Here is a 26757-nt window from a genome sequence, read left to right as displayed (position 1 = left end):
CACTACATGTTCCCAGCAATAAATGGTGTTCTAAGCCAGTAGAAAACATGAAAGCGAATCCCACCTTATCTATTGTCTAAGAACCATCAGTGTAGAAGACGGTACACTTTGGAACTCTGCAAGAATGGAACGTACAAGACACCAGGAGACCATAGGGGCAACAGAGACCTTAGGACCCTGGAATAGGTTAGTCCTAATCCGTGGTCTAGGCAGCATCCAAGGGGGAAGGGGAGGAGGGGGGGGGGATAAATGGGGCACATTCCAGTGTGCAAATAGAGATCTTGACAAAGGGAAGTGAAATGCATTCCAACCAGGAATCCCACCTGTGGGTGGTTATCAGAAGGGAGACATACCTCATTTGCAAAGAGGTACATGTCGAACAAAATGAATGTGGTGTCGCTCCAGATTAGCCCAGTTATTCTCATCAGTTTGCAGGATGAGGTCCCTATGAAAAATCACCCCCTTGACCATATTCAGAGACTGCTGAGGGGTAATAGACACTGGGACATTAACAAGATGATCACACGCACGAAGAGCTACAGATTGGATGGCATAAGAAGATTTGGTCAACAGGGGCCCCAACCACATCTTACTAACAAGGGAACCTCCCCATCACACACCCCTCAGATTTAGTTATAAATTGGCACAGTGGATAGGCCTTGAAAAACTGAACACAGATCAATCAAGAAAACAGGAAGAAGTTGTGTGGAACTATGAAAAAAATGAGCAAAATATACAAACTGAGTAGTCCATGTGCAAGATATGCAACATCAAGGATAATGAGAGGTCAGGGGCGCCGTGGTCCCGTGGTTAGCGTGAGCAGCTGCGGAATGAGAGATCCTTGGTTCAAGTCTACCCTCGAGTGAAATATTTTCTTTCTTTATTTTCGCAAAGTTATGATCTGTCCGTTCGTTCATTGATGTCTCTGTTCACTGTAGTAAGTTTAGTGTCTGTTTTGCAACCACACAGCAAAACCGTGCGATTAGTAGACGAAAGGACGTGCCTCTCCAATGGGAACCGAAAACATTTGATCGCAAGGTCATAGGTCAACCGATTCCTCCACAGGAAAACACGTCTGATATATTCTATACGACACTGGTGACAGCATGTGCGTCACATGACAGGAATATTTTGTCGACCCACCTAACTTGTACATTTGGCGAATGGGTAAAAAGAGTCTTATACCTAGCCCGATTTAGGTTTTCTTGTGGATGTGATAATCACTCCCAAAAAAGTGATGAAAACATAAGAGTTTGTCACATAAACTGCAACAAATAAATGCAACAGTTTCACAGTCGCACAATTTTCCCTGTGCTCTATCAAAACATATGTTTTGTTTCGATGTTAGTTTAGGTGTAGCGTCCCCATACTACGGTGCAGTTACCTCGCATTGGACGGACGGACGGACAGATAATAATTGTCTGAAAATAAAAAATTAAATATTTAACTTGTGGGAAGGCTTGAACCAAGGATCTCTCGGTCCGCAGTTGCTCACGCTAACCACGGGACCACATCGCGCCTGAACTCATACTATCCTTGATGTTGCTTATCTTGCACATGGACTACTCAGTTTGTATATTTTGCTCATTTTTTTCATAGTTCCACACAACTTCTTCCTGTTTTCTCGATTGATCTGTGTTCAGTTTTTTGAGGCCTATCCACTGTGCCAACTTATAACTAAATCTGAGGGGGGTGCGTTGGGGAGGTTCCCTTGTAAGAGACTCCACTTCACCAAACTTGTCCTCTATATTCTCCACAAAAGACAATGGCTTTGTGGCAGTGAATGTGTCCCCGCCTGTCCTAGTACAGATGAGGTAGCGAGGAAAGTGTTCCATCCCCAGCTGGCGTGCCTGGCGCTCCTCCCAGGGTGTAATCAAGGAAGGGAAGGCTACTGGGGCTTACGAAGCAGCATTGAAAGATCCTTCACCATTTGAAGAGACCGTTGTTTAAGAATGGCCAGATTTTTGCAGCTTGATACGATTCAAGTGCCAAGCATCTGCCCTAATACCACCCACTCCGATAGGGGCTCTCCCTGTGGGCACCACCCAGCACAGCAAGGGCCATCATTGCTGGGAGTTCCAATGCTCCAGGAAGACAAGCAACCACTCCTTGGCAATATGGGGGGAGGAAACCAGCTCAGGTATCAGTAGTGTAATTCCTGTGTTGTCAGCAGGCTCAGCCAGATGGGTACATAACAGCTCCACTACACGGACTGGCTACACATGCTGGTGATCTAGCGGGATGAAGGGGAAGGAAGGGGGGAGAGGAATGCACGACATAGATGCTAGGGAGGGTGTTCTTCCCCAAATGGCTCACACTACAAACAGAAAATTTAGAAGTGGAGGTCAAACTTCACACAGGGACCTAAACGATAAAAAAGATGAAAGAGAACAGGCAGGAGGAACAAAACTGAAAGCAGTACAGGGAACTAGGTGGATAGCCAGGTTGACATAAATCAGAACACAGAGAGGGGCAGTAGGGGTTAGCAGGGAAGGCACGAGGATAGGGAGGGAGGGGCACAGTGACGGATATGCAATCAGAGAAGGAAGAATGGGCTCCAATAGCTCGGGGACCCATGTGCACTATGCACGAACTCACGAAAGAAGCACGAGCCCCCTTGGCGGTAAGGTGAATTAGAATGTGTACTTACTCACAAACAAATTTCAGGGTTTCACAGCCTTTAGTGGTACAGTCCAGGAGTACATCATCCATCAGTTTCTCAAGCAACTTGCACGTCTATAATGGCATCACCGACACAAATATTTAAGTAGTTTAATGAGTAAATGTAACAATTCAGAAAAAGGAGAGGCCACAGTCATCTAAAGGCACATTAATGGCTGGCATAATACAGCCATTAAGGTATTCAGATTAATGCTTGGTAAGCATACGTAAGTGCAAGTAAAACTGCTATTAATTCTGCTGCCATAATTCATGTTTCAGGATTCAATTGCATATTGTCCTGCATTTCCCAAGATGGAGTCTGTATAATCAGAGATGTTACCTGGGAAGTCTTCTGCTCTGCATGTATATATTATTTGATCAGAAGCTACATCTTCTATGTACTAAACACTGGTCCCATGTGTTGGTATATCCATAGCATATGGTGCTGTTCTGTGATATGTCAAACTTGTACTCATGGCACAGAAACTTTGTTATCACCTTATTTTGAAAATTCAAACCCCTTGGTTACCTAAGAGGAGTGGGGATGTAATTTTGTCTATTCAGTATCTACCTGTATAATATTCTACAGCAATTTCCCTGTTGTTATCCATTAATATTGACCAATGTATGAACAAAAAGCACAAACTTGTCAGAAATTTGTAAAAAGTTTTATGGCAAACATTTTGATAAAATTTACATTTCCCAGTACATTGCCCACGAGGCTGACTATTAGCTCTTGTCAAGCTCTGACTCTCTCCTGTTCATAACAACAGAAAATTGTCTCTCTACACAGGACTGAATACCTTATGATAAACAGGCACTATGGATGTCCATCCTTACAACAGAGTCAAAGGGGTTTTCTGCACTGCGGCTTTGTCAATAATATGAGGGTTGTAGGGTTTCCAATGAGCTACAGCCTCGAGGGAAGGTTCTAGGCTAAATCCGACAACAGTGCCGTGCGCAGTGGTTCCCCCACTCTTGAGCCCTCCTGTCTGCAATTCACTACATTGCTCAGTGTTGGCTTGGCAGCTGTCAGAGATGGAAGTGTTTATCACCGATCCCGCCAAGTGCACGGTTCGAGTAGTAATCCAGTTTCTCCACGCAAGGAAGTTACCACCCGTGGAGATTCATCGGCAATTGACTGAAGTTTATGGTGAAGAGTGCATGTCCGTTCAGCACGTCCATGTTTGCTGAGGGTTCACAATGAAGAACGGAGTGGAAAACCGCCAGTTTCGGATGCAATTGTCCAGAACATCAACAGTGAGCTGCTCAAAGATCGGAGGGTCACTGTCTGTGAACTTGTTGAACCCATTCCTGAAGCTTCCCATGGCACAACTGAAAGAACTTTAACAGAAACGTTTGATTATTGCAAGGTGTGTGCTTGCTGGGTCCCCCAGATGCTGACTAATGGACACAAGGAGTAACGCCTTGACTGTGCTCGCAAGTTTCTTCAATAATGTGATGGGGGAGGCAACAAGGAGAAGTTGTTGGACTCTATCATCAAAGGAGATGAAACGTAGATGTTTCATTACACTCCCGAAACCAAACAACAATCTCGCCATTGGAGTCACTCCAGTTCCCCACCACCAAAAACATTCAAACAAACACAATCGGCAGGAAAGGTTATGGCAACTGCATTTTGGAATTGGAAGGGGGTTCTCATCAATTTCATGCAACCTGGGACGACAAGAAACTCACACAGATATTGTGAAACATTGACCAAACTCTGCCGAGCAATCCAGAATTGCCAGAGAGGACGACTGAAGAAGGGAGTAGTGCTTCTTCACGACAATGCTCAACCCCACGTCGCTCGGCAAACACAGGAGCTTTTGAAGAAATTTGGAAGGACTGTTATGCCCTATCCCCCATATATTCCAGACTTAGCCCGCAGCGATTATCACCTCTTCCCTAAGCTAAAGGAACACTTAGGTGGCAAACGCGTCAATAGTGGTGACGAAGTCCGAGCAGAGGTCACACGCTTCCTCAGCAGGTTGGTGGGAGACTTCTTTGACTTAGGAATACAAATGCCGGAGCACTGTCTTCAAAAGTGTTTAGAAAAAAATGGAGACAATGTTCAAAAATAGACAAAAGTGTAAGCTTTTAAACGATGTATAAATTAATAACAATAAACAATGTTTTCTATTTGTAAAATATATGGGAACCTTACTTTTGGTACAACCCTTGTACAAACATGAGAAAATTAAAGACATAACAGAAACTGCATCAGTTTCATCATCTTGTGAGCCAGTTCTGCACTAGTACAAGTGCTCACTGAGGCAAAGTCCAACAACGTAATTAATTTTAAAAACACATCATATTCAGTTTTCAAGTAAATGTTGCCAATTCAGTTTGATTTTATACTTTGTGAATTTTCAAATGCTAAAACTACTTGAAAGACATTGACTCTAAATTTTGAATGGCCTGATGTGAGGAGTCTGGCAATAACAATGACATCTTCTGTTTAAATTAAAAGAATATGGAGATGTTGGTTAAAATGAATCTCAAAAATGGCAATATGGTACCGATATCTTGATTACGTGACACCTAATTAAAATAGAGAATCACAATCAACTACAGCAACAATATACATACAGTACTTTTCTATCAAGTTTACAATATAGATGTGTGTGAAACCACTCACTAAACATTAAAGGGAGTGTGTGTGTGTGTGTGTGTGTGTGTGTGTGTGTGTGTGTGTGTGTGTGTGTTTGTTTTACTGCCTTAGTGAAACAGTGTCACTTACTCTTACTCTAAACTTTTTACTGAAGTTCACTTTTAACAAAGCAGAACAAATTGCAAAATAATGTTAGTAAAATCCTGGATCATGTACCTATACCTGTCTCGATGCCTTTCAGATTTGTCCCTGTCTTTGTCTCTGGTCCTCTCTCTGGGCTCCTTCTCAGAAGAATCTTTTGTAATAGATTCAGCTCTGCCACCTGCCACAGATGCGTTGTCGTCACCATGGTCTCTCAAAGAACTGCGGGAATCCTGGCTGGCTGTTTCCGGAGGCAGTCCACCAGATGATGCGGAGATGACTGGAGGTAAGTGGCTGACCATCGGCGATGGAGTGAGCACCTTCACATCAGAGGCAACAGGTACAGGTGTTGGCTGCCATGTCTGTCAAGCAAAGTAGCCTTGCTACAGGTAAATCGTTATTTCTGTTTTGAAATTTTTCCATGCTGTTGCTGAATCTCCATGAATGTATTTGGCAGCCAAAGAACATGAATGAAATTATTTTCTAGAAAGATGGAACTGTGAGGTACAACGAAACATCCAGTTTCTAAAGTAAAATCAATAGAAAAGAGAATAATAATAACCAGCAAGATTAAATAAAATATAAAAGGAAAACACACACACACACACACACACACACACACAAAAATGCGCGCGCGCATGATGTTGCGCCTTATCAGACCTTTATGACAGCCTCTCCAATATGAGTTCTGACACTAACATCGCTCCCTGACTCATTTGTGATATTCATTACTGCAGCTGCACACTTCTGACGCATGATCTGCATCTGGGGTCGTTTGTTAGTCCCCCACCCACGCCACCAGTATGGATTTCAACATTAAGAACCTCACAACATTAAGAAATTAGCTGCAGTTGCTTAAAATTATTCATAAGTCATTTGCAACTGGCTTGGGTTCAAACAGTAACTGTTTTGCTTGAATGGTTCTCAAATGTAACAGCAGACAATATTGTGGAAACTACGCAGCATTCTGAAGCAGCTGCTTTTAATCCTTGAGTTTGTCATCTTCAGTTGTAGTTGAAGACCACGAGCACCTGCATTAAATATTGTGCAGTTCGTGTAATTTAAAGTGAAATGACTATATACAACCATGTGCAGTGAAGGTAGCTTCCTGACAGCTTCACTGGGAGAGTTTTAAGCAAATGAAAGTCAACTTCAAAGGAGACAACCTCCAAAATTACTGTTCAACCAATCCTTAAGTATTCCCATTAGCATGGGATCCTCACCAGTATGAATTGAAAAAGGAGATAGAGAGGTGCGTTTTGTCACAGAATTGTTCTGTAAGCGCAGGTACGTCACAGAGGTGCTCATCAAACTCCAGTGACAGACATTACAAGAGAGCTGTTGTGCATCAATAAGAAGTTTATTTTAAATATTGTCAGAGGTTCCATTCCAAGAATTAGGCAACATGTTACTTTGTCAGCATATACGGAAGGGAAATTGACTAAAATCGAACATCGATGGTGGCTTGCTGTTCTTTCTATACACCAGTTGTGAATGGCATATGAAAGAAAAAAAATGATACCAAGAGAAACCATAAGGTGGTTTGGATAATGTAGCTGTGGACTGATAAATAAATAATTTCAGTCTCCTTAAGCTGCCTTCTTAATACCATAAAATTCAACAATTGTGTAGAATATCTTTGTATATGTGAGAATAGCGATGAAAGATCTCTGCCAAACTTGGCCTTCTGTCTCCTTCCCTTTCCACAGTACCTCCTTATATAATGAGAAGTAAATTGTTAAAAGATGACGAAAATCACCACCACCACTACTGGTATCTGAGCAGTTTACAGTTAATTTGGGTGTCATTTCAGGACCAAGCCAGCCTGATTCTGGTGCTTTTATCTTTACAAGCAATACACTTGAAATTAGTTACAATTAATGGTACCTCACAGTTTTCTTTTTTTGATAATAAACAATACAACAGTTTATCATGTAAGTAATTAACAGACTAATAAAAAAATCAGCTTTAATGGGTTGATTGCACTTGGGAAGATTTATATGTAACCACCCACCCATAACTGCAAATAATTTTAGTGAGTTGTCAGCACTGACACAGACAGACTGCACATGGAAAATCAATAATAAATTGCTTAAGAAATTACTGTGTCAAAATAAGGCTAGCCCATATACCCATAGTTTTGTGATTATTTGCAATCAATAATCGGAAAAAATTGTGCCATGATATCTGTTGCATCATACAACCTTTTCTTTCATTTATAAAACAGTTCTCATGCTAATTAAAAATCCAACTGGGAATTTGCAAAATGGGATGAGGAAAGGCAAATACTCATCACAAAAGAAACAGTGTTGGGTACCAGATAGAAACATCTTGTTTATGTTTATAACTTGAACAACAGTGCCCACATCATTTTTATATGCTATCCAATGCTACCTTTAGACAACAAGTGGTTGTCTTTGCTCACACTTAATCATTTTTAGGTTATTATTTAAACCATGTGTTTATTTTCATATTCATAATATGAAATTTTATCTGAAAAATCTACTTTCACCACATTACTACAGGACATGCAATTTACATAAAAAACAGGATCAGTTACAACTGCAAATATGAACGACTCACATCACAGAAGACTACTAAGTTGATTGATCAATTAAACTGAGAGTATACTGCACCATGAAGAGCCACATGCAAATATTTGAAGACTATTTAAAACATTTATATTTTTTCTTAGTGTTTATTCTGTGGATCTAAGCACAGTCTTGCAAGTGTTGTTAACTTAGGGTATGGACAGTCATTTCCTCCCCCCTCCTCCTCCTCAAGATATGAGGGAGTTCAGTTATTGGGGAGGAAAGGCAATAAATCAGTCCATATATACATAATCAGCAGAGAAGGAATATGGATGCTGGCAAAGTGTGTTCAGTTACAATGTTTTTAGGGGGATTAATCACTCATAAAGGCTTAATTGGCTTCTTACTGTGACAGTATTACTCTGTAGAGTCATGAGCATTTGTTTCTGAGGCTGGAACATGTTGAGAAATATTATGTACTCCGTTAACATTCTCAACTAACAAAGCACTAATTTTAACTAATGCTTGATTCAGAAAAAAATTTACCCCTTTATTCATTCTCAGACCAAATTTCAGTTGAGACTACACAAGTATTAACCACAATTTCTTAATTGATTCCTCGACTTGGGCCATAGGGTGGTGGGGTTTCGGGTTCCGCTGGATAGGGGTTTCGGGTTCCGCTGGATAGGTCAGGAGTCCACTAAACACAGCAGGCGGCTACACGGGTAGCAGGGCTTGTGTGGCGTGGACTTGGGCGGTTTTTTAGGTTAGATGGCCTCGGGCAAGTACAGAAAGGGCAACAGCCTCAAAGGGTGCGGGGCAAAGTCAGGACATGCGTGGACCAAGCAGCAATCTGTATTTTAATTGTAAACTGTCGAAGCTGTGTTGGTAAAGTACCGGAACTTCAAGCGCTGATAGAAAGCGCCAATGCTGAAATTGTTATAGGTACGGAAAGCTGGCTGAAGCCAGAAATAAATTCTGATGATATTTTTACAAAGGCACAGACGGTGTTTAGAAAGGATGGATTGCATGCAACCGGTGGTGGCGTGTTTGTCGCTGTTAGTAGTAGTTTATCCTGTAGTGAAGTAGAAGTGGATAGTTCCTGTGAATTATTATGGGCGGAGTTTACACTGAACAACCGAGCTAAGCTAATAATTGGCTCCTTTTGCCAACCTCCCGACTCAGCAGCATTAGTGGCAGAACAACTGAGAGAAAATCTGGAATACATTTCACCTAAATTTCCTCAGCATGTTATAGTCTTAGGCGGAGATTTCAATTTACCAGATATAGACTGGGACACTCAGATGTTTAGGACAGGTGGTAGGGACAGAGCATCGAGTGACATTATACTGAGTGCAATATCCAAAAATTACCTTGAGCAATTAAACAAAGAACCGACTCATGGAGATAACATCTTGGACCTACTGATAACAAACAGACCCGAACTTTTCGACTCTGTAAGTGCAGAACAGGTAATCAGTGATCATAAGGCCGTTGCAGCATCCCTGAAGATGGAAGTAAATAGGAATATAAAAAAAGGGAGGAAGGTTTGTCTGTTTAGCAAGAGTAATAGAAGGCAGATTTCAGATTACTTAATAGATCAAAACGAAAATTTCTGTTCCAGCACTGACAATGTTGAGTGTTTACGGAAAAAGTTCAAGGAAATCACAAAATGCATTTTAGACAGGTACATGCCGAGTAAAACTGTGAGGGACGGGAAAAACCCACCGTGGTTCAACAACAAAGTTAGGAAACTACTGCGAAAGCAAAGAGAGCTTCACGGCAAGTTTAAACGCAGCCAAAACCTCTCAGACAAACAGAAGCTAAACGATGCCAAAGTTAGCGTAAGGAGGGCTACGCGTGAAGCGTTCAATGAATTCGAAAGTAAAATTCTATGTACCGACTTGACAGAAAATCCTAGGAAATTCTGGTCTTATGTTAAATCAATAAGTGGCTCGAAACAGCACATCCAGACACTCTGGGATGATGATGATGGCATTGAAACAGAGGATGACACGTGTAAAGCTGAAATACTAAACACCTTTTTCCAAAGCTGTTTCACAGAGGAAGACCGCACTGCAGTTCCTTCTCTAAATCCTCGCACAAACGAAAAAATGGCTGACATCGACATAAGTGTCCAAGGAATAGAAAAGCAGCTGAAATCACTCAACAGAGGGAAGTCCACTGGACCTGACGGGATACCAATTCAATTATACACAGAGTACACGAAAGAACTTGCCCCCTTTCTAACAGCCGTGTACCGCAAGTCTCTAGAGGAACGGAAGGTTCCAAATGATAGGAAAAGAGCACAGGTAGTCCCAGTCTTCAAGAAGGGTCGTCGAGCAGATGCGCAAAACTATACACCTATATCTCTCACATCGATCTGTTGTAGAATTTTACAACATGTTTTTTGCTCGCGTATCACGTCATTTCTGGAAACCCAGAATCTAGTCTGTAGGAATCAACATGGATTCCAGAAACAGCAATCGTGTGAGACCCAACTCGCTTTATTTGTTCATGAGACCCAGAAAATATTAGATACAGGCTCGCAGGTAGATGCCATTTTCCTTGACTTTCGGAAGGCATTTGACACAGTTCCGCACTGTCGCCTGATAAACAAAGTAAGAGCCTATGGAATATCAGACCAGCTGTGTGGCTGGATTGAAGAGTTTTTAGCAAACAGAACACAGCATGTTATTCTCAATGGAGAGCCGTCTACAGACGTTAAAGTAACCTCCGGTGTGCCACAGCCGAGTGTTATGGGACCATTGCTTTTCACAATATATATAAATGATGTAATAGATAGTGTCGAGAGTTCCATGCGGCTTTTCGCGGATGATGCTGTAGTATACAGAGAAGTTGCAGCATTAGAAAATTACAGCGAAATGCAGGAAGATCTGCAGCGGATAGGCACTTGGTGCAGGGAGTGGCAACTGACTCTAAACATAGACAAAAAGTAATGTATTGCGAATACATAGAAAGAAGGATCGTTTATTGTATCATTATATGATAGCGGAACAAACACTGGTAGCAGTTACTTCTGTAAAATATCTGGGAGTATGCGTGCGGAATGATTTGAAGTGGAATTATCATATAAAATTAATTGTTGGTCAGGTGGGTGCCAGGTTGAGATTCATTGGGAGAGTCCTTAGAAAATGTAGTCCATAAACAAAGGAGGTGGCTTGCAAAACACTCGTTCGACCTATACTTGAGTTTTGCTCATCAGTGTGGGATCCATACCAGGTTGGGTTGACAGAGGAGATAGAGAAGATCCAAAGAAGAGCGGCGCGTTTCGTCACAGGGTTATTTGGTAAGCGTGATAGTGTTACGGAGATGTTTAGCAAACTCAAGTGGCAGACTCTGCAAGAGAGGCACTCTGCATCGCGGTGTAGATTGCTGTCCAGGTTTCGAGAAGATGCGTTTCTGGGTGAGATATTAAATATATTGCTTCCCCCTACTTATACCTCCCAAAGAGATCACGAATGTAAAATTAGAGAGATTAGAGCGCGCACGGAGACTTTCAGACAGTCGTTCTTCCCGCGAACCATACGCGACTGGAACAGGAAAGGAAGGTAATGACAGTGGCGCATAAAGTGCCCTCCGCCACACACCGTTGGGTGGCTTGCGGAGTATAAATATAGATGTAGATGTAAGCCATCCAGACCTAGTGATCATCACAGCTGCACAGACAACCCTGGCATGCCTCCCATGAGGCCCAATTTATCCACTAATTCATATACTACTGACTTAGTGTCCATGCCCATCATTCTCATTACTCACAACGTTTCGCCAATTCCTGTAAGAATTAGTGAGAGGTGTGCACCTGCACTAAAGGGATCATTGGCCACCATCGCCTTGATTGTATACGTGTTGTCTGTTTTTTCAGACATGCCCACAAGAAGCCAAATGTCATTAATTCCTCTGTCTGTTGATTCATAATGGCTGCAGGATCAAAATGGCATCTGTTCTTTCAGACATGTGCAATAGAACAGACACCACATATATAATTAAGGTGAGGCTAGTCAGTGATCACTTCAGTGCAGATGTCCATCACCAAACTTTTGCGGGAATGGGCTAAACGCAATGAGTAGTGAGGATAATGGACAGTTGTATTACACCAGTAGTGTTTGAATTAGTTGGAAATTTTGTCTGTGGGAGGCATGGTAGGGTAGTCAATGCAGATGCAATGATCACTGTGTCTGTATGACTTAGTAGTCAGAGCATCTTCCTAGTGAGCAGGAGAGCTTGATTTGAATCCCGACCTGGTACAAATTTTCGACTTTCCCCATTGATGTATATCAGTGCCCACTAGCAGCTAACTGTCATTAATTCCTTTGTGAGTATCAAAAGATTTATTTGTGTGTTTTACCAATGGTACATCTGCAAGTTATACCACTTACGAGTTACCATTATACAGATGAGCTACACAATTCATAAAATACATGAATAAATGCTTTTCAGCTTTATTTTGCCTTCTCCATGTATATTCAAATAAATAAGTCAAACAATTCTTTGCACAGCCTTGGTCCTTGTAAGATTTTTTTAATAGCAGCCCATGTTTCTTCAGTGCTGTTTGTCTGTGCTCCTGTAGTTGGGATTTTGATATGGAGGCTGTGGTTTGTGGAGAAGTGCTTGGAATCCATCATTTAGGCACTTGTATGAACCAAAACATTTAGACACTATAATTGTCCCAGGTAAGATATTTTCTCATATCATGTCCAAAAGTACCTCCATCGAGTTTTCTTTGACAAAACGTAGTAAACACTTATCCGTGGCACTTTCAATAGCACCAAATACCCACAGTCATGTTGCACTATTTCTTCTCCCAAATTTTCTTGCCCCCAGGGGACTCGGCTCTTCTGTGAGTTTGTGCGTGATGCACTCCTGGCCCCAAGCTTTTCTGGCCCTCGCTTTCTTCCCGGGCTGTGTTCCCTTTCCTTTACCCCTCCCCCCTGTCCTCACTCCTTCCCCTCTGCTCCTGCCTTCCCCTCTCTTGGTGTCGTTGCATACATCAGCCTGGCTGTCTTTCTGGTTTCTGCTGTCTCATGTGGTTTTGTTCCTCTTGTTTTCTCTTCAGCTTTCCTTTGGCTCCCCTTTGGGGTTTGATCTCCCCTTCTAAATTTTGTCCCGGTAGTGTGAGCCAACTGGAGAACACCACCTGACATAGCATCTTCAGTGAGTGGCCCTACCACGTATTCCATCTTTTTCTTGATGCCATTGTCCTTTAACAGTTCATAAACAGCACAGTAGCCAACCTGTGTGTTGGGGTTGTTATGTACCCTTTTGGTTGATTGCCCTAAGAACACAGGGATTACACTTCTGATATCTGATCTGTTAACTTCCCGTATATGTCTAAGAGCGGTTACTTGTCACTCTCTAGCATTGGAACTCACAGCAGCAGCAGCAGCAGCAGCAGCAGCCACCACCATGCCAGACGGCCCTTGCTGTGGTTGTGTGGTGCCCAGGGGGAGACCGCAGATTGGAGTAGGTGGTATCAGGATGTGCGCTTTGTGTATGAAACACATTAAGCTTCAAAAAGCTGGCCATTCTTCTCTGGCCATATCTCTAGTTGACAATGGAATTTCAGTGCTGCTTCCTATGCCCCTGTGACCTTCCCTTCCCTGACTACCCCTTGGGAGGAGGGCCAGGCTTACTGGCTTAGGGAGAAATCCTTTCCCCACTGCCTGATCTACAACAGGACTGAAGGGTCACTTTCGCCACCACAAAGCCATTGTTATTTGTGGAAACTATCAAAGTCAATTTTGGTGAAGTATACTCTCTGAGTATGGGGCAGTCGGGCTTGCTGTTGATCAAAACTACTTCCACCATCGAGTCTGCAGCCCTTTGTGCCTGTGACCATCTTGGCAACATCCCATTGTCCAGTACTCCTCACCAGTCTTTGAATAAGGTTCAGGGAGGCATCCTCCATACTCATAAGGAGCTACAGGCCAATCTGGAATGGGGGAGCATTAATTTTGTTCAGCTTGTTCAGAAATGCTGTAAGGGAAGTTGCATTGATACCAGCACCTTTGTCTAGACCCTCCCAGAGAAGGTCAGGGCTATGGTTTAAAACAAGCGTTCAGTGCTGTGGAATGTGGAAAAAAACCGCAAATTGGCGTTCATAAGAAGAAGAAGAACAACACCAAAAATGCAACAGGAGCGCAATATGTAAGAAATTGTCCATGCAACCTGCCACTGATGATGCTTTGCAGAAAATAAAGGCGAAACGCGTATGGCACTAAAAATTGTGTTTTATTCAGTTACTGTCAGACGGTCCATAAGTAAAATTTATCAATATACCGTAATATTACACACAACTGAGGAAGACAGGACTACAAAAGTTGAAGATGTCAACAATAGTATTGTTTGCAAAAGATACCAGTTTTGCTTTATGACTCAACTGTCCCTTCCACACTGCTCCTTTTGGATCCAGTGGAGATATCTGTTTTGCCCTCTGTCAGTAGTCTTGTGGTTGACTCTGGGCTCCTCCCCCCTCCCCTCCCCCCCTTTGGTTGTTTGATCCCAGCTCCTGCTTTCCTATGCCATAGCTATGGTTAGTAAATCATATTTTCCAAAGAATAATTAAGAGGTTCTCTGGAAACGGACTCTCCCTAAATTTTCAAAAAACACACTACATTCAATTCTGTATAACATATAGAGCCATACCATCAATTGAAGTAGCGCATGATAAGGAATCAGTAAGTAGGGTAGAATGCTCCAAATTTTTTGGTGTACATATTGATAAAACCTAAACTGGAAGAATAATATTACTGATCTCCTCAAATAATTAAGTTCAGCTACTTTTGCTCTCTGTATAATTGCTAATCTTGAAAACAAATATATCAACCTCCTGACATATTTTGCGTATTTCCACGCAATAATATCGCACTGAATAATTTTCAGCATCATAAATAGTCCGTCACAATTTGAGACAAATAGTGACATGTGTACGTACAACACTACAGGAAAAAATGACCTTTATAACCCAGTGTTAAAGGTGTTAGTTGCTCAGAAGGAGTTTGATATACAACAACAATAACAACAATTTTTGATCATTTGTCCAATAACATAAAATGTCTGACAGGTAGTGAAGCAAGTTTCAAATCTAATTTAAAACCATTCCTGAAAAGCTCTTTGTCAAATGGTAGACCCAAGAAATGGAAATGGGGCACCAGTCAGGTGCTTGGCATTGAGATTGAGCTCTGGACTGTAATGGACAGTAGTAAGGCAACAGGAATTCACTACCTGCGATTTAAGGGGGCAGAATCAAAAAAACCATGAGTCCAGGCAGAACTGCAGCTGATGGCATGCTGGAACTGTTATTCCACAGAGGTCACCAAGTGGGAACTAGCCCAGATATAGAACTCATCCACATACAGAACAGGAATGACCAATGGTTCAACAGAGTCCACAAGCCCATTAACACAATGAGGAAAAGAAGGATACATAATACAGAGCCCTGTGGAACACCATACTCTTGGGCCTGAGGGGAGCTGATTGTGGAATGACAGAAACTGGTGAATAAAAATGAAGAGGGAGATCGAAAGACCACACTCGATAAGTGTAAGATGTGATGGCACCAAGTCCCAAGTCGTCTCATAGGCCTTAGGAAGATTGAAGAAATTTGTGACAAGGTGCAGTGCTGACAAAAGGTCTACCAAACTGCAGTTTCCAATTGAGGCAGATGATCAATTGGAGACCGTTCCACCCAAAAGCTACTCTGGTAGGGGCAACAAAAAGTCCTGAGATTCGAAGAGCCAACAAACCATGACCCATTCAAATAACCTGCAGGGGACACTGGTGAGACTGATCGGATGGTAACTACAGAGGATCAACGGATCGTTACTGGGCTTAATGACAGAAACAACAATACAGTCCCTCCACTGAGAGGGAAAACATGTTGGAGCAAAATAAGGTTAAATATCTGGAGAAGATATTGTTGTTGTGGATGATTGAGGTGTTGAAGCAATTGTTTATGGATTGAATCGAGGCCATGGGCTGAATAGTGGGAAGAGGGGAGGGGCAGAAGGAGTTCCCATTCAGTCAAAAGTTCACTGTAGGATTCTGCTTGACAAGGGCTAAAACATACAGGGTGATTATAATTAAAGTTAAACTTTCAAAACGCTGTAGAAATAACACCACTGGTCAGAATGCTGTCAAATTGCAACAGAATATTATCAAACATGAGGAGAAACTTATGGCAGAAGAAAAAAAAGTGTGAAAATTGATCAATAGATGGCGCTGTATGTGTCAGGATACGTAAATGAAAACACCTGTCCTGCACACAACCCACTGAAGTTCGTATAAACACACTGGGTACATGCCTTTTCCTCCTTTCGTGTCTGTGACATTCATCATGATTGTCTCAATGGAGGATCGCGCTCTGCTTGTAAAGCTGCATTACAAGAATGATGACTGTGCACGTCACTCTGCAGAAATTCCGGACACTAAAGAGTTTTAATAATAATAATAATAAAAAAAAGGGGCCTTCATCCGATGACTGCCGTGGGTCTGGAGAAAATGATTCAGAAATTCAAAAAGACTGGTTCTTTTGGTGTGCAACCTGGCAGAGGGAGGAAATGAATTTATTCGACATCAGTGGAAGCAACGGCCACAGCAATGCAGGAGGAGATGAGTGGTGGTGCGCAAATGTGTAGCGCAGGAGAGCTTCTGTAAAGTTTGGAAGGTAGGAGACGAGGTACTGGCAGAAGTAAAGCTGTGAGTACCGGGCGTGAGTCGTGCTTCGGTAGCTCAGTTGGTAGAGCACTTGCCCGCGAAAGGCAAAGGTCCCGAGTTCGAGTCTCGGTCGGGCACACAGTTTTAATCTGCCAGGAAGTTTCATATCAGCGCACACTCCGCTGCAGAGTGAAAATCTCATTCTGGAAACATCCCCCAGGCTGTGGCTAAGCCATGTCTCCGCAATATCCTTTCTTTCAGGAGTGCTAGTTCTGCAGGTTCGCAGGAGAGCTTCTGTAAAGTTTGGAAGGTAGGAGACGAGGTACTGGCAGAAGTAAAGCTGTGAGTACCGGGCGTGAGTCGTGCTTCGGTAGCTCAGTTGGTAGAGCACTTGCCCGCGAAAGGCAAAGGTCCCGAGTTCGAGTCTCGGTCGGGCACACAGTTTTAATCTGCCAGGAAGTTTCATATCAGCGCACACTCCGCTGCAGAGTGAAAATCTCATTCTGGGCACAGAGAATTGCCCGAACATTGGACATACCCGTGAGCACGGTGCGTAAAATCCTACGAAACATCCTTCTTTGCAATCCATTCAAAATAACCCATTTGCACGAGTTGCTTCCTGTTGACCTGCCAGCAAGAGACACCTTTGCTTTAGAATTTCTTGCTCGCATGGAAGTGGACAATGATTGGCCGTGGAAGATTTTGTGGACAGACGAAGCCGACTTCCATCTGACAGGATATGTCAATACACAGATTTGTCGAATATGGGCAACAGAAAATCCACACACAAATCAACCAGTACCACTTCATCCTGAAAAGGTCACTGTGTGGTGCAGGTTTACGACATCGTTTATCATAGGGCCATATTTTTTCGAAGAGAAAGCTGCTTCTGGTCCCATTACCTGTACCGTCACTGGTAAGTGCTGTGAGTGTCTTTAGCCCAACCACGTCATTCCAGTTCTCCAACAGCGTGGATGGGGTCATTTTTATGCCAGATGGAGCACTTCAGCACACTGCAAATCCAGTTAAGCAGCTGCTGAAGCGCCATTTCAGAAATGCTAGTATCATCAACCACCATTTCCCTACAGCCTGGCCATCCCGATCACCTGATCTTAATCTGTGTGACTTCTGGCTGTGGGGCTACCTGAAAGATGTTGTGTCCAGTGTTCTGACTGGAAACTTAGCTGCATTGAAGGTATGCATTGTGCAACACATTCTGAACGTGATCCCGGAAACACTTCGGTCACTTCTGGAACACGCTGTTTCTCAATTTCAACTAGTTGCAGAAAACGGTGGACAGCATACTGAACTTTTTGCACCAGTCACATGGAAATTAGTAATCTGATCTGATTTTGATTGATGCTTTTTATGCAACTTTTGGCCTCAGGGTAATTAAAAACCGATTTATCCCATCTGATGCGATATGGCCTTGCTTACGTAACTAACAGTATCACACCTGTACACCTATGCACAATGAGTAGTACAGCTTGTTCAAATGTACACTTTAGGCATTGTTGTATGATTCATTTGTAATTTCTCGTCAACCACTATAAAATTATGATGCTTACAGAGTTATCTATTGCTACATTTTGTAACTATTTATTTTTCTTCTGCCATCCATTTTCTCCCTTCTCCGATCATATTCCATTGCAATTTGATGTCATTCTGACCAGTGGTGTTATTTCTACAGCGGTTTGAAAGTTTAACTTTAATTATTATCACCCTGTATGTGGGAAGCATCAGCCCACAGTTTATGGAGGAAGAAGGCACATGGATAGGAAACTGCTGCCATTGCAAGGTGTTCTGCAAGAACTGATGGACCCATAAAAAAGGCCACCCAGGAGGGCAGGGCCCATGATGGCAAATGAACATTGGTTAATATAGGAGGATGCAGAGTGTAGCACACACCTGTGATGATAGGAAAGAAGAACCTAAGGAGGAGACAAAGCATTCCCAACATACCCACTTGCTCGGTTTGTTTAAGTAATGAGCTTTGGTGTGAAGGTGTTTAAAGGTAATAAGAATGGCAGAGGATGCATGCCCCTTAAGGTATTGCAAGGCTCAGTGGCGATAATGGATGGTGATGTGAATAGCTGGGTTCTACTTTAGGACTGCCTGGGGACAAAAGGGACCCATCGAGAAGGGGGCAGCAATGCCGGTGGCGCAAACAATTGTGTCGGACGGGTCACGGAAAACTTCATCAGCACAACTTGATATGTTCTGATAGATATATAGAGGAAAACCAATGTGATGGAAAGCCCAGCAGGACAACCTGACCATTGGATGGTGGGATGGGGATGAGAGAATCAATGGCAAGTGGTCACTATTGCAGAGGTCATCATGCACAACTAGTGTAAGCAAGGGTCGAGGTCCACAAGAAAATTGTCCATGAGGAAACCCTGATTAGATAAAAAGCACTGCCCCACAAGGGGTGAAAGGTATTCAATCACCAAGGGGGTGAAAGGTATTCAAATCACCAAGGAGGTGAAAGGGAGGGAGGGAGGGAGGGAGGGGGAAGCTCCTGAAGGAGGGCAGTTAGGGCAGGTGGCCTGTCGGGAGGAAGATGGAGACTGCAAACCGTGACTGCAGAGTACAAGTCCACCTGAACAGCAATTGCTTCCAATATGGTATGAAGGGGGATCCATGAACAAACAATGTTGACAAGCACCAATGTGCAAACACCACTGGAAGCCCTCAAAGGGCCAACCTGGTTCTGACAAAGCGAGGAACCACTAAGGCCCGGTGAGTGAGTACAAGTAAAATGACATTCTTGGATAACAATACAATCTGCGGGGTAAAAGGAAATAACTGCAACTTTGGAAGGCAATAGTAGCATCCATTACAATTCCACTGAATAAGCACGAAATGGGGATCCAAATGGGAAATGAGTAGGTGGAAGCCAGTCATGCTGCTGGGTCACCATCCATCACCAACTAGGACAGCGTGACACCCATAAACAAAGAGGTCAGACTTAGGCTGTGAGGGGGCAGGGGGGCTTGTTGTGGGACTTATGTTTCTTCTTCTTCTCCTCATCCTCTTTAATAGATTGAGGGGACAGGGCCCAGTGAAAGATAGCGAGAGCATAGGCAACCTTGAGGTGCACATACTGTGGGTCATGTGGCCGACTTTTTGTGGCAGAAAGGGCACAAGGTGGGGCTCCATCTGTGGAAGGTGGCAACAAAGAAATGGGACACTTCTCTGGATGGGTACGGAGAGTGGCACCTGGAGAGGAAGGTGTCAGAACTGCAGGGGAGTGGGAGAGGAGAGGGTTGAGAGAAGAGGGAAGGAGGAGGGGGAAGGTACGTAACAGCGACAAAGTTAGAAGTCACAGACACAGGGTAGGACTGTCATACTTCCAATAAGTCTCAGCATAGGATGAGTGATCAATGGACTTATAATCCTGTATCTTCTTTCTGTTCTTATAAACCGGGTAATCCAGTGATGGTGCAGGGTGACGGTCTTGATAATTAACGCAGGTGGGTGGCAGAACAAAAGGCCTCTCCTCATGGAGAAGCTGTCCACTGCAAGCCCGACTGCCCCATATTCAGAGAGTATACTTCACCAAAATTGACTTTGATAGTTTCCACAAAAAATAATGGCTTTGTGGTGGCGAAAGTGACCCTACAGTCCTGTTGCAGATCAGGCAGTGGGGAAAGGATTTCACCCTAAGCCAGTAAGCCTGGCCCTCCTCCCAAGGGGTAGTCAGGGAAGGGAAGGTCACAGGGGCATAGGAAGCAGCACTGAAATTCCATTGTCAACTAGAGATATGGCCAGAGAAGAATGGCCAGCTTTTTGAAGCTTAATGTGTTTCATACACAAAGCGCACATCCTGATACCACCTACTCCAATCTGCGGTCTCCCCCTGGGCACCACACAACCACAGCAAGGGCCGTCTGGCATGGTGGTGGCTGCTGCTGCTGCTGCTGCTGCTGTGAGTTCCAATGCTAGAGAGTGACAAGTAACCGCTCTTAGACATATACGGGAAGTTAACAGATCAGATATCAGAAGTGTAATCCCTGTGTTCTTAGGGCAATCAACCAAAAGGGTACATAACAACCCCAACACACAGGTTGGCTACTGTGCTGTTTATGAACTGTTAAAGGACAATGGCATCAAGAAAAAGATGGAATACGTGGTAGGGCCACTCACTGAAGATGCTATGTCAGGTGGTGTTCTCCAGTTGGCTCACACTACCGGGACAAAATTTAGAAGGGGAGATCAAACCCCAAAGGGGAGCCAAAGGAAAGCTGAAGAGAAAACAAGAGGAACAAAACCACATGAGACAGCAGAAACCAGAAAGACAGCCAGGCTGATGTATGCAACGACACCAAGAGAGGGGAAGGCAGGAGCAGAGGGGAAGGAGTGAGGACAGGGGGGAGGGGTAAAGGAAAGGGAACACAGCCCGGGAAGAAAGCGAGGGCCAGAAAAGCTTGGGGCCAGGAGTGCATCACGCACAAACTCACAGAAGAGCCGAGTCCCCTGGGGGCAAGAAAATTTGGGAGAAGAAATAGTGCAACATGACTGTGGGTATTTGGTGCTATTGAAAGTGCCACGGATAAGTGTTTACTACGTTTTGTCAAAGAAAACTCGATGGAGGTACTTTTGGACATGATATGAGAAAATATCTTACCTGGGACAATTATAGTGTCTAAATGTTTTGGTTCATACAAGTGCCTAAATGATGGATTCCAAGCACTTCTCCACAAACCACAGCCTCCATATCAAAATCCCAACTACAGGAGCACAGACAAACAGCACTGAAGAAACATGGGCTGCTATTAAAAAAATCTTACAAGGACCAAGGCTGTGCAAAGAATTGTTTGACTTATTTATTTGAATATACATGGAGAAGGCAAAATAAAGCTGAAAAGCATTTATTCATGTATTTTATGAATTGTGTAGCTCATCTGTATAATGGTAACTCGTAAGTGGTATAACTTGCAGATGTACCATTGGTAAAACACACAAATAAATCTTTTGATACTCACAAAGGAATTAATGACAGTTAGCTGCTAGTGGGCACTGATATACATCAATGGGGAAAGTCGAAAATTTGTACCAGGTCGGGATTCAAATCAAGCTCTCCTGCTCACTAGGAAGATGCTCTGACTACTAAGTCATACAGACACAGTGATCATTGCATCTGCATTGACTACCCTACCATGCCTCCCACAGACAAAATTTCCAACTAATTCAAACACTACTGGTGTAATACAACTGTCCATTATCCTCACTACTCATTGCGTTTAGCCCATTCCCGCAAAAGTTTGGTGATGGACATCTGCACTGAAGTGATCACTGACTAGCCTCACCTTAATTATATATGTGGTGTCTGTTCTATTGCACAAGTCTGAAAGAACAGATGCCATTTTGATCCTGCAGCCATTATGAATCAACAGACAGAGGAATTAATGACATTTGGCTTCTTGTGGGCATGTCTGAAAAAACAGACAACACGTATACAATCAAGGCGATGGTGGCCAATGATCCCTTTAGTGCAGGTGCACACCTCTCACTAATTCTTACAGGAATTGGCGAAACGTTGTGAGTAATGAGAATAATGGGCATGGGCACTAAGTCAGTAGTATATGAATTAGTGGATAAATTGGGCCTCATGGGAGGCATGCCAGGGTTGTATGTGCAGCTGTGATGATCACTAGGTTTGGATGGCTTAGTGGAGAAACATCTGCCTAGTTAGCAGGGGACCTGGGGTTTGAATTTCGGAATGGCACAATCTTTAACTTTCCCCATTGATGGAAATCATGAGCCACTAGCAGGTAAATGTCATTCATTCTCTTGTCTTGATTCATAATAGCCACAGGATCAAAATGGTGTCTGTTCTTTTGGACACCATTTTGGTAACATATACACTCCTGGAAATGGAAAAAAGAACACATTGACACCGGTGTGTCAGACCCACCATACTTGCTCCGGACACTGCGAGAGGGCTGTACAAGCAATGATCACACGCACGGCACAGCGGACACACCAGGAACCGCGGTGTTGGCCGTCGAATGGCACTAGCTGCGCAGCATTTGTGCACCGCCGCCGTCAGTGTCAGCCAGTTTGCCGTGGCATACGGAGCTCCATCGCAGTCTTTAACACTGGTAGCATGCCGCGACAGCGTGGACGTGAACCGTATGTGCAGTTGACGGACTTTGAGCGAGGGCGTATAGTGGGCATGTGGGAGGCCGGGTGGACGTACCGCCGAATTGCTCAACACGTGGGGCATGAGGTCTCCACAGTACATCGATGTTGTTGCCAGTGGTCGGCGGAAGGTGCACGTGCCCGTCGACCTGGGACCGGACCGCAGCGACGCACGGATGCACGCCAAGACCGTAGGATCCTACGCAGTGCCGTAGGGGACCGCACCGCCACTTCCCAGCAAATTAGGGACACTGTTGCTCCTGGGGTATCGGCGAGGACCATTCGCAACCGTCTCCATGAAGCTGGGCTACGGTCCCGCACACCGTTAGGCCGTCTTCCGCTCACGCCCCAACATCGTGCAGCCCGCCTCCAGTGGTGTCGCGACAGGCGTGAATGGAGGGACGAATGGAGACGTGTCGTCTTCAGCGATGAGAGTCGCTTCTGCCTTGGTGCCAATGATGGTCGTATGCGTGTTTGGCGCCGTGCAGGTGAGCGCCACAATCAGGACTGCATACGACCGAGGCACACAGGGCCAACACCCAGCATCATGGTGTGGGGAGCGATCTCCTACACTGGCCGTACACCACTGGCGATCGTCGAGGGGACACTGCATAGTGCGCGGTACATCGAAACCGTCATCGAACCCATCGTTCTACCATTCCTAGACCGGCAAGGGAACTTGCTGTTCCAACAGGACAATGCACGTCCGCATGTATCCCGTGCCACCCAACGTGCTCTAGAAGGTGTAAGTCAACTACCCTGGCCAGCAAGATCTCCGGATCTGTCCCCCATTGAGCATGTTTGGGACTGGATGAAGCGTCGTCTCACGTGGTCTGCACGTCCAGCACGAACGCTGGTCCAACTGAGGCGCCAGGTGGAAATGGCATGGCAAGCCGTTCCACAGGACTACATCCAGCATCTCTACGATCGTCTCCATGGGAGAATAGCAGCCTGCATTGCTGCGAAAGGTGGATATACACTGTACTAGTTCCGACATTGTGCATGCTCTGTTGCCTGTGTCTATGTGCCTGTGGTTCTGTCAGTGTGATCATGTGATGTATCTGACCCCAGGAATGTGTCAATAAAGTTTCCCCTTCCTGGGACAATGAATTCACGGTGTTCTTATTTCAATTTCCAGGAGTGTACATCTTTTAAAAGCCTACAGTTTGCTAAATACATACTCAAAAAAATTACTGTCATCCACTTTTCACTTTCATTTGTGTTACAGAAGTACCTTTTAACAGCAAACCTCATTTCCTGTACCACATTTCTATTTGCTCTAGTATTTTTTTCGTTGAAAGTTAGTCATGATTTATGGTGAAGTACTTGGATTTTTGTACCTACACAAACTGAAACAATCATGTAGTGGAATTATCCCTTCTAGCTCATTCTTTTTGTTTATTGTATTAGTGTTCCATTGCCCCTATGTGTACAACATGAAATGTCCAATAGTATCTTTCTAACTTAGCAGAATAGCCAACTCCCACTAACCATTTTCTCTTCGACAATTTACATTCCTATTTCTGCTATTTTGTACTCCCTGCCATGCATTTCACGTTCTCTAAAACACGTTTTAGTACACACTTTTCTAGGTTCCTTCCAATACACAGGATATTTAATTCCAAAACTAGTCACATAATGTAATCTCATTGCTGGACTTATACAGCTTTCAAAAATCATGATTTATTGTTAGTTTGTCGTATGGAATCCAAATACCTTTGTGATTTGAACATTCTTACTTAAGATGATTTTTCCAACACTTCCTTTCCTCCCATAATTATAGTCTTTGTGGACGGCAGAATCACTGTATAATGCTACTTTTCACAATTTCTCTCTTTCTTGGTAAACACAATGGTCTACTGTTGATGTGACAATATGGGTGCTAATTCATCAGGTAAGTTGTGAAATTTGAGTTGAATGATTTTTCCCCCTTCCCGTTGCCTCTGATGCCGTTATAAGAACAAGTTTCCTGGTGGCTGAACCATTTTCAATTTCTGAAATTATCTGCCACTGCCAACACTCCCTGCATATTTAAGATACTTTTCCTTATAAACTAATAAAAGTGAAAGATCATTTGAGAAATGTTGTTTAACGCCATAGAGAAAACTCTTCCAATCATTTTTGTGCATGTTAAATATATATAAGCCGTACTTCACTTGTAAAAAATGGAAGGGGGCTCAACACACAAAATTTACCAGGAAATTTTGGAAATTTATGGTAAGTTCCTATGGGACCAAACTGCTGAGGTCATCGGTCCCTAGGCTTACATACTGCTTAATCTAACTTAAACTCACTTACGCTAAGAACAACACAAACACTTCTGCCCGAGGGAGGATTCAAACCTCCAATGCAGGGAGCCGCGCGCACTGCGACAAGACGCCTCAGACCGTGAGGCTACCTTGCGTGGCATTTACCAGGCTCTCACATAATGCAGTGGTTAGGTGGCACAGGCACTTCTAGTGTGGTCAAATTAGTCTGAATGACAAAGAACAAAGTGGGAGACCATCCCTAGGTGAAGAGCCGGCAATAGAAAGACTTTCTGGTGCTCTGGTGTGTATACAAATTGAGGTGATACTGGGAAATGTGAAAAGTCCTGCAAGTCTTGCACGGGACTCTGGAAATGACGAAGTTTGCTGTCCACTTAGTTTCACAACTGCTCACCCACACTCAAAGAGTCTGCTGAACTGAGGCAGCAGCACAAATGTTGCAGCTGAGTCAGATCAAGCCAGATGACTTATTTAGCTGCCTACCACCACTGATGAGAGCTATGCCCCCAAGTGCTATGACCCCCAAGGTGAAAGAGCAAAGAAAGCAGTGAAAAAGTAGATTAATTGCCATTTATATAGGCAAATACTCAACTATCATGAAGCAAGGTGACTTGACCATTTTTTGGGAATGCCATGGTGTCATGCTGAAAGATTTTGGCTGTAAGGAGCAAACTGTCACATAAGCATACTACAAATACTGCCTAACGAGGTTACAGGAGTCTGTCACAGAGGGTGTTTCTGCCCCTTTACAATGAACAGCAAAAACGCAGACTCCTTCAATCAAGGTCTCTGCCAAGTCATCTACCAACACGGAAAAAGTGTCACAATGGAGGTTCAATACGTAGAGAAGGATTAACATCACACCAAATTTCATAATTGAAGTTTTATTTTTTCAAGGCTACAATTAAAACTTTATGTCCACCCCTCACATATGGTAAGTCATTATCTTTACTTTACACCTTACCTAGAAAAAATAAAACAGGAAATAATTAAATGATACTTACAGGATCATTCCACTGAGAGTCCTGAGTTGGTTCATAAGACTGATAGTAAGGATCTGCCTCTGGCGTGTAGAATTCACTTCCATATGGCTCAATGTGAGGTGGGGGAGGTGGAGGAAATGATGTTGGTACTGGAGGTATTACGCCATGTGGAGGAGGAGGCAGTTCAAAAGCTGGCGGAATTGTAGTTGGTGGTGGTACAGTCATGTCTGGAAATGGTGGTTTTCTACTATATTCCCGTCGATCTGCTGTCATAACCTGCAATGAAAATCAACGTAAAGGAAATTATTCAGTGATAGTATTTCTCACATATCTATCCCAAGAAAAAAAGATAAAAACAACAGCTTTGTGTGATGCAAAAAGTGAATGAAAATTCTATACAGAATAAGGTGTGCTGTTTGCAAGAGTAAACTATGAATTTATTTTGATTTCTTCCTTATGGGGGATGATCAACTACTGGATGACACTAATGGCTGTACCGGTCGTATGGAGTTTTAATGTGTTATGAAATATTACCCACTCTTCAGAAGTCAATTATTTTATCTTTGCTATAGAGGTAGAGAAAGAGTTGTTAAATGGATCTGTTTTCACTTTTTTATGGCAATGTTCACTATCATGCATGATTTTCAATAAAAATTTCACTTCCCCAAGTCCCATTGGCACAATAAAATTATAAGCTCCCCAATATCAATTACTAATAATAAAGTGCTCAAGATACA

At 43.4% G+C, this 26757-nt stretch overlaps 1 protein-coding gene across 4 annotated transcripts in view; it reads right to left on the bottom strand.

The window, feature by feature from the left end:
* The window catches only part of LOC126162742 (pre-mRNA 3'-end-processing factor FIP1), a 96316-nt gene that overhangs the window by 9703 nt on the left and 59856 nt on the right, over window positions 1-26757 (bottom strand). For 2 of the 4 annotated variants that reach the window (XM_049919418.1, XM_049919414.1), the window contains exons 6-7: window positions 26042-26296; window positions 5492-5778 (exon numbers count right to left, since the gene is read on the bottom strand). In XM_049919418.1, the coding sequence (XP_049775375.1) occupies window positions 5492-5778; window positions 26042-26296 (542 nt within the window). The remainder of the gene's footprint in view (window positions 1-5491; window positions 5779-26041; window positions 26297-26757) is intronic. The other 2 variants (XM_049919417.1, XM_049919416.1) reach the window with 2 other exon arrangements.

Source organism: Schistocerca cancellata, chromosome 2 (assembly GCF_023864275.1).
Source record: "Schistocerca cancellata isolate TAMUIC-IGC-003103 chromosome 2, iqSchCanc2.1, whole genome shotgun sequence".
Classification (NCBI taxonomy): Eukaryota; Metazoa; Arthropoda; class Insecta; order Orthoptera; family Acrididae; genus Schistocerca; species Schistocerca cancellata.
This window is presented reverse-complemented; position numbering and strand designations above follow the sequence as displayed.